An 8,532-nucleotide genomic window follows, 5' to 3' on the forward strand; every position below is an offset into this window, starting at 1 on the left:
TTCTTTATTATAATTTAAAATGTAGTAATAATAATAAATTATATCTAAATATTAATTTAAATTTAAAAGTGTTTAATTTTAAAATTTAAATAATAATAATAATAAATACACAATTACTTATTTTTATTTGATTTTTTTAATTTATATACTTTTTTATCTCTATAGAAAAAATTATTTTATTTTAAGTAAAAAGTTTTAATGTGATAACTTTTATATATAATTAAATATAATTATTCTTTAAAAATAATAACAATGTTAATTAAAAAATAATAGTCATATATAAAATTAATTTACAAAATAAAATTATATTTTATTATTAATAAATAATATTTATAATTAATTATATAAATTACTGATATTATTATTATTATTAATCAATACAACTTATATCTATATAATTTATTTCTAAAATTAATTTATAATTATAATATTCTAATTTCAAATATTTAATAATATTTTATTTAATACATATATTTATAATAATACATAAATTTCAAAATTAAATATTAATTAATATATAAATAAGTTTTATTTATATAATTATATAAATTAAATTCTAATGAATTATATATAAAATAATGTAAACCATATAATAATATTATTTATTTTAAAAATATATTTATAAAATAATTATTTATTATTTTTTATAAAATTCCATCTAATTAAAAATAAAACTACTTATAATAAACATTAAGATAATAATTTTAAAAAATATATAATGTTAAAAGATAATCACTACTCTCTTAACTATCACCTACTAATATATTCTTATAACTTATACCCCATATGACTAGTATATGGTAGTGTTTATTACAACATTGTAAATACTAAGTAGTAAATACATACATCACTGAGACATTCTAGACGGTAGACCGCGTACGAAAAGCCGTCATTCTCCATTCTCGAGAGGCAATAGACAATAACTCCCCAACATAGCTTACAAATTATAAATCACATATATTCAACCATGTTAAAAATCTTCATCAAAATATTAAAAGTAATAATAAAAGACTTTGAATAAATAAATAAAAATAGTTGAATGGTTGGATTGAAACTTCTAAGATTTTGTTTTAACGATATTAAACGTAGTTAACTCATTATTTACGTGACATTTATAAATAAAAAATATTTTCACTAATGTAACTTTCAAATTTTAACAAATTTATAGTTTTATATAAAATTTCTGAAAATCGATATTCAAAAACTCTTAATTCCCTAAAATTACGTAGTTAAATTAGTAAAATTAATATTTTATTTATTTATAAATATCACATAAATACAAAAAAACTAATGATGTTTGAAACCAATAAGATAAAATTTAATTTTGTATAACTTTAACACTAAGTTATAAAATTGTGAGATTTAAAAAAGGTCTGAAATTCAATTTCTCATCCATAAAGATCATCAATCTGAACATTCTACCATAAAAAATGATCATCAATCTGAACACTCTACCATAAAAAATGGCCAATTAAGCAAACATCATTAAAGAAAAACAGGATTTTGAAGGAAAAAAGTGAACTAACTATCTTAGAAAATAAACTAAATTTATAAAAATTGATTTTTCTAACAAATTATGAACTCTGGCTTATTTGCTTCTATTGGAAGATGAACCAGAGCTTCTTGCTATCCTAGATCTTGTTTCATTGCAACCCAATCGATTATGATTTGATTGGTTAACCCGTCCCGTATATATTGCCAATTTGATTGTTCAATTTATAATTTGAGAAAATAAATAATTTGATTTACCCGGTATGCATATCCCGGTCCCGTTTATGGATCAAATCAATATGCTCTTCTTATACAAGAGGAACATATCTTGTGTACTAATTATCGAATTAAGGAATAACCACCCCACCTATCATTCTTCCCTGGTTTGTTCGGTATGAAATTTTCAAATAATTCATACAAATCAAATATATTTCATTCATCCCTTATCAATTGTTAATTTTATTTATTTATATATATCAATACTCTTTAAATTTTTTAACCCAAAAAATATAACACCTCCTCAAATATCATCATTTTTTTCTTCTCTAGGCCTAATGAATACCCAAACAAAGACATAAAAAGTGTTGTCAAAATGAGAGCCAATATGATGAAGGTTTGGTGCACATAAAAAGTGATAAGAGAGGATGATGATGATGATAAAGCATTGTACGCAGTGATGGACCAAAAGAAGCAAATGGAACGATTGGGGTAATCACGTGTGTGGGAGATCATCATACATTGTATGTATCTACGTGGACTCTAGAATCTATAGACAGAATTTTTTACTACAACCCCAAAAAATGAGAATTATTATATCATCATCATGTCCTCATTCATTCATTCATTCATTCATAGCTTAGCTGCCTTCCATTTTCCTACTTTTCATCACTCACAAAATATGTAATATGATTTTTTTAAGCTCTCATTTAGTAGAAATTTAAAATGAAACATTTGATAAGAAGAGTAGTTATTATTATTCTTACCTTGAGATGGAGCAAGCTCAGTTGATCACACCAGCTGATGCATCATCAAATCTGACATATTCAAATGGCACTGGGATTCCAAGTTCTGAGCAAACAAGATTAACTATTTCACCACTAACTCCCCCCATTGACAATTTGTTTACGGTAATAGCAATTGCAAACCGATTATTTATGTCACACAACCCCACTGACCCACCGAACCCTGCATGCCCAAACCCCACCAGTGTCGACCCATCCTTGGCGTATGATCTCTTAAACCCGAGTCCAAATTTCCCATCTTTGAGACACAAATGCTCATACTCTCTTATGCCCATAAAGGCATCGTGAATTGCAGGGTTCGAAAACAAAGACGGCTTAGTACTGGCTTTCATGTCTGAAATTGGGCTCTGTTTCTTCTGACAGGGTTGAGACGACGACGACGATGAAGATGGGATTAGTCCACCGTCGACAAGGGCGGCGTAGTACCTCGCTAAGGCACGGGCAGAGCAGTGTCCGTTTCCAGATGGAATAATAGCTCGTCGGATGTCCATGGAATTAAAATGAAACGGGATAGAAGTTATCGTCCCTTCTTGTATGGATTTGGATAAAGAGGAAGGTACGTCTGGATTTTTGCTCAATGCCAAAAACTTACTCAGATCATCTCTATCTAATGTCACTGTAGCTAATCGAGATTCCACACCTATATATGTATGGTGATTTATTGATCAGATTTTGCCCATCAAATTTGCTACCATTACATATAATATACCTGAGGGAATTCCAATATATAGCTCGCCTTCAATTTCTAGTGGATCAATGATAGCTTCTTGAAGAATCTCCTGAAATTTCTTGCCTGATACATGCTATTCAAAACAATAACAAAAGGAAAAATGTTGAGAAACAAGCTTTATAAATAAATCAAAACTAATTCAATGAATACCTCAATTATCCCACCACATAGAAATCCAAAAGAACGATGATGGTATAGCTCCACACTACCAGGCTCAGTTTCTGTGACAGACTTTGCAATTTGATTCAGACATTCATTCCAATCAACCGTAGGATTTCAAGGCCTATAGTTCCCAGTGCATTGTGAAGACCAGATGTGTGATTCAAAACATGATGGACCTAAACAAATACAATAATACATTACACTTACACATGATGAGAAAACTAATTAAATAGTCTCCTCCAGCACAAAGATCACACCTTTACTTGATCCTTTCCATTCGTTCCAAATTCTGGCCAAATATTTGTCACATTTTCCTCCAGCTTCAGTTTCCTGCTCAACAAATCAATACACTTCTTTCTCAATGCTTGGTTGAATGTAAGAAAAAACAGTGTACAAATTAACACACTTGAATAACCTACCCAGTTTCAACCAGCCAATGCATCAAACCGGCTTGTAATGCCCTTGGTGGCAGAAAATACAGTAAATAGGCTATCAGGCTGAACAGGACGAGGATCATATCTACCCATCATTCCAGCAGCTGTATCAATTATTACCTCTCCATCTTTATAGGCACATACCTTAATTAATTGTAATTCTTTATATTAATCAATCACCAAATTACAACTTTGCTTTTTACATTATTATATTACACTGAATGAAAACTGCACCTACCTGGATACCAAGTATTTTGTCAGTATGCCCCAACTCAACAAGGAGCTGCCTCAACTTGGCCTCAGCATTAGAAAGGACTGGTGTTTCATATATCCATTGAGGATTTAGTACTGTTGCCCCATTGCTAATATTTCTGACACGGATAAAAATATATAAGCTATCACTCGATATATTTATAAAATGACTGACTTACTCTTCCAAAACAGACTCAGCAAAAGGTCTCATGATTTCCTGATGTGCGTTCATTGTGGATGAGAGCCCTAAATCCATGGTGATGAGTTGACCAATAAAAAAAATCTTTAGCATAGTCAAATTGTTGGTTTCATTTTTTAGTTACCTTGGAGGAGATTCAGAACCCTAGTCAATATGACAATATCGACTGGAAAAGTATCCACCTGGAGGATTGAACATTTTCACCCCAATCAAGTTTATCCAACTATAAATGGATTAAATGCAGTTTTGTGTACAAGAACTTACAGGATTAAAACGTTTAGCTTCTTCTTTTGGTTGTGATTTCATCTTTTCCTAATCAAGAGCAATTATTAATATATATATATATAGTATACATTAACTTGGATAGGGTAAATGATTGATTGGCCTAAAAAATAATATGCATACTTACTGAATCTTCATTCGCATCTGTTAAACTACAAAAGAATACATTGGAAATTTCAAGAGTTTGTTCAGGCATGTCCGGACGTATCCTAAGCCCCATTTCTGCAAACGCGGATAAAAGTGTCACATGGCTACCCTGCAAGCAATAAGTACTATTAATAACATCATCAAGTAAAAGAAAAGTACATGTATGCATAGAAGCACATTTCTCTATAAATAAAATATCTCAATAAACCTCTATAGATGCAAGGAATATCTTTGCCAAAGAAGTTTTGTGGATCCAGATAGTGACTTTGTATGCCCAAAATTAAGCAGGATGGGACGATGTGGCGACTCCTTACTGACTAGAAAATTTTCTAGACACATGTAAAAATTTATGGTTAGAGAAGGCCACAAATCCACCCACCATTGTTGCAGTACGAAATCAAAATGGACAGAAATTAGAATATGGAGATCTGGAAGAGAAGAAGTGATGCAGAAGTACTACCAAGATGAGGGTCACCATTGAAAAACCCATCCACAAAAATTTGGTGGGCATACGCATGAGTTATCTCTTCAACAAGCTTTTGCTTTTCCACACCCAAAGCTTCCAGTGATTCGTTATCATTTAAACAAATCCCATCCATATATTCTAAAATCAGCACTTTTTCAGTGGACTGCCCAGCACAAGGATTGTGTCAGTAAAAGGATTCAGGAATTCCAAATTAATAATCCTTGTCCAGATAAAAGGACAAAAGATGTAAACAAATTATGAGTGTGGTTGAGGAAAACCCAATCTAATAAAGCATTTGTTGAATGCAGAGTATTGGATTACCTGAATAACATCTGGTATGAGAACATCAACATGATTGAAATGGTTCTTTTCATCATCCCCAGTTTTTGCATCCGAGATTTCTAGAGACTTTCTTTGTATTTTCTGCAGGCACCCAAAGAATTTTCTTTGAAAAAGCTATAAAGGTATAATTATTCTTATGGAGATTACCTGCTTCATGGTTGAAATCCAATTCTTTTGGTGCTTCCTTGCACCACTCATATATCATTGTGTTGAAGTCATATTGTGGTTCAGCCCATGCTATCCAATCTACTATTATCCTCGCATTCTTCAAGTCCTGTAAACAAAATTTCTACCTACATATTACCAATTTCCATAACTAATATCACTCTCATCCTATAATTTCAAAGAATTTTACGACCTTCATATTATTGTCTTGATGCCATCATGTTGGACCTTAAACAACTATTTCCTGTCCATTAAGAAGAGTTGCTCGATGAACTTGTGATATCTGCCATACAGAAAAATGTTAAATCGTGTCCAAAAGAGAATCAATCAATATTAAAGTAGAAATGGTTTTCCCTTAGAACTACATCATAAACATTTTGACACTTTATAGTTTATACAGTGCAGATATCCCTCAAACTCTGATGTTACAATCAAGATCACCCAAAACCTCACCGATGTTGTTGCCAGTGGCGATTTATCAAAATCTAGGAAGGAGATCATTCATGGACTTTCCCAACTCTTCCTCTATTGTTCTACAAACCTGCAATAAATAGTAAGGAAAATATTCCTCATATTCATACAGATATAAGAATTGTAAGTGAAGTATATACCTCTTCCAAAGGGCGAGGAGGAAGCGAGTCTTGTAGCTTTTCAGAAGGCGAATATAAGCCCTGGGAAGTACATCAGATCGTGTAGATAAATACTTCCCCATTTTCACCCACAATCCTTCCAACTCCACCATCAAGCTGAATACACGCTTAGCATTACGTTCATGAGCTTTCTCCCATAGAGCAGATTTCTTTGACTTGGTTATCCACTTCTCCCATTGCTGTAAAACCTTGTAACATATAAAATAACCAATGGTTTCCCTAAGTTAACTGATACAAGATCAAAACATATTAGCTTTTAATATGAAGATTACCTTGTAATCCAAGTAAATTACAAGAGCCAAAGAGAACAGTTTCCTGCGCCTTATGTAGATATTTCCCCAGCCCATGATCATCAGGTAAGACTTGGATCAAAGAAAAATATATATGTGTTCACGATCAGGACGAAAATGATGATACAAATACTGAAATAATCGAAACTTTCATTTATAGTCATTAGAAAATACTCATTACTAGCACAAACGTAGCCGATCATGATAAGTTGGATGAAAAGGATGATAATCACCAAATTAAGTTAAAATCTAATTGAACGAATGAACACTCTATGACTATGAATGATCATAATAGACATACATAAAGCAGAATTGAACTCGGAAGAATGTGAAAATCAGAGCGAAGATGCTGAATACATACATAATTATCGCCGCAAGATGGTGAAGAAAGAGAGCGAGGAAGACCTCAATTGTACCTCGATGAAAGGATCGGTGAATGGAGTCTTCTGAAGGAAATTTGAATTTTCCTAGGCTTTGACTGCTTGTTGGCCACTCGCTGCTCACTTCACTGATTAGAGAACTATTTTGACAATTTGACTCGCCCCGCCCCGCCTCGAGCAACCGCTTTAACTCCATTGAAATAAACTGAAACAAGGACCAGTATCGACCGATGTACTTACAAAGAAAGTACATCCTCAATAATATCGATTAACTTTTCTAACCGAATTCACCGGTTTTCGAAACGAGTAACGAATATCAGAAAACGTTAAAATAATTATGAAGATTTTCGAAAAGATCGATTAACTTTCAGACGGATGTCACCCGTTTCGGTTTTTGGAATGAGTAATGAATCTCGAATATAAAAAACGTTAAACATAATATATTATAATTATACAACAAAATAAATCCGGACTCCTAATAAAATATTTTATTATAAAAGAATTCCTACAAACTTCACAAATATGTCAATTTATTCAGTTAGTAGAAAAGCCAAACTAACTAATCTTACTAAATCATGAGTTGTGCTTTAATTATATATATTTACTATTGTAACTTAATGATTTAGTTTATTTATAATTATGATTTAATTTTAATTTTTTTAATAAAATTAATAATTCTAATATATATAACCTGTTAGGATTTTTTTTTTATTTTAATAATTCAACTACTACACTTAAATAATTTTTTAGTTAATAATAATTTTTAAAATAAATTTAATAACCGACAAATTGCATAATTACTAACTAACACTTTAATAATGATTTTTTAAAATAAATTTAAAACATATAAATATAGAAGGATAATTGCTTTGTAAAGGTATTTGTTTGAAAATATTTTCTTAGACAAATTTCCCTATTTTTGTTTTTTCTTTATATAATGCCATTCATAAAAATTTATATTTATGTTGCGTAAGAGATTATAGGTGACAAATTCAATTTTACTTAAGAAGTTAAAAGTGATCTCATGATTGTGAGGTCTACATTAAAAAGAAAAAAAAAAATATATATATATATATATATATATATATTTTTTTTTCAAAATAATAGTAGTAAGGGGAGGAAAGAGCCACTGGTTTCTAATCTTGTGTACAATTTGAATTTTTAAAACAATTATATATTAATCTTTTCTTGATGTTAATAGTGAATAATATTTTTTTGAAATGATATTAACTTTGATTATAGATTTGGCATTCTTTTTCCAATAGTAGTGTTTTTATATACAAACTTTTAACTTCTTCCTTTATTTTCTTTTTGAAAAGATAAAACCACAAACTTTTTTGAAAAGCAAAATAAATTATATTATTATTATGGTAAGTTGGTAACAACGTGGGCTGCCAAGTTGGTCATCCACTTCACTGTGCAAAAGTTGGGTTCTTTCAGAAAAGATAGTTGAAGATGAGCCATTTAGAAAAACAAAATTTATTACTGGGTATAAAAATTAAAATATTTACCAGATTTAG

At 30.5% G+C, this 8,532-nt stretch overlaps 1 protein-coding gene across 1 annotated transcript; it reads right to left on the minus strand.

The window, feature by feature from the left end:
* Window positions 1-2,060: 2,060 nt before the first annotated feature.
* On the minus strand, window positions 2,061-7,154 carry LOC124945174 (probable protein kinase UbiB). The gene is given in 26 exon segments (XM_047485562.1): window positions 2,061-3,153; window positions 3,223-3,316; window positions 3,394-3,519; window positions 3,522-3,581; window positions 3,663-3,735; window positions 3,825-3,856; window positions 3,858-3,983; window positions 4,078-4,210; window positions 4,271-4,337; window positions 4,415-4,472; window positions 4,555-4,602; window positions 4,700-4,828; window positions 4,928-4,968; window positions 4,971-5,048; window positions 5,180-5,348; window positions 5,507-5,566; window positions 5,568-5,608; window positions 5,675-5,820; window positions 5,886-5,923; window positions 5,925-5,975; window positions 6,146-6,190; window positions 6,192-6,233; window positions 6,304-6,344; window positions 6,347-6,530; window positions 6,615-6,704; window positions 6,994-7,154. Coding segments are annotated over 25 exon segments (2,625 nt in total). The 5' UTR covers window positions 6,696-6,704; window positions 6,994-7,154; the 3' UTR covers window positions 2,061-2,491.
* Between the last annotated feature and the right edge of the window lie 1,378 nt (window positions 7,155-8,532).

This window comes from Impatiens glandulifera, chromosome 7 (genome assembly GCF_907164915.1).
Source record: "Impatiens glandulifera chromosome 7, dImpGla2.1, whole genome shotgun sequence".
Classification (NCBI taxonomy): Eukaryota; Viridiplantae; Streptophyta; class Magnoliopsida; order Ericales; family Balsaminaceae; genus Impatiens; species Impatiens glandulifera.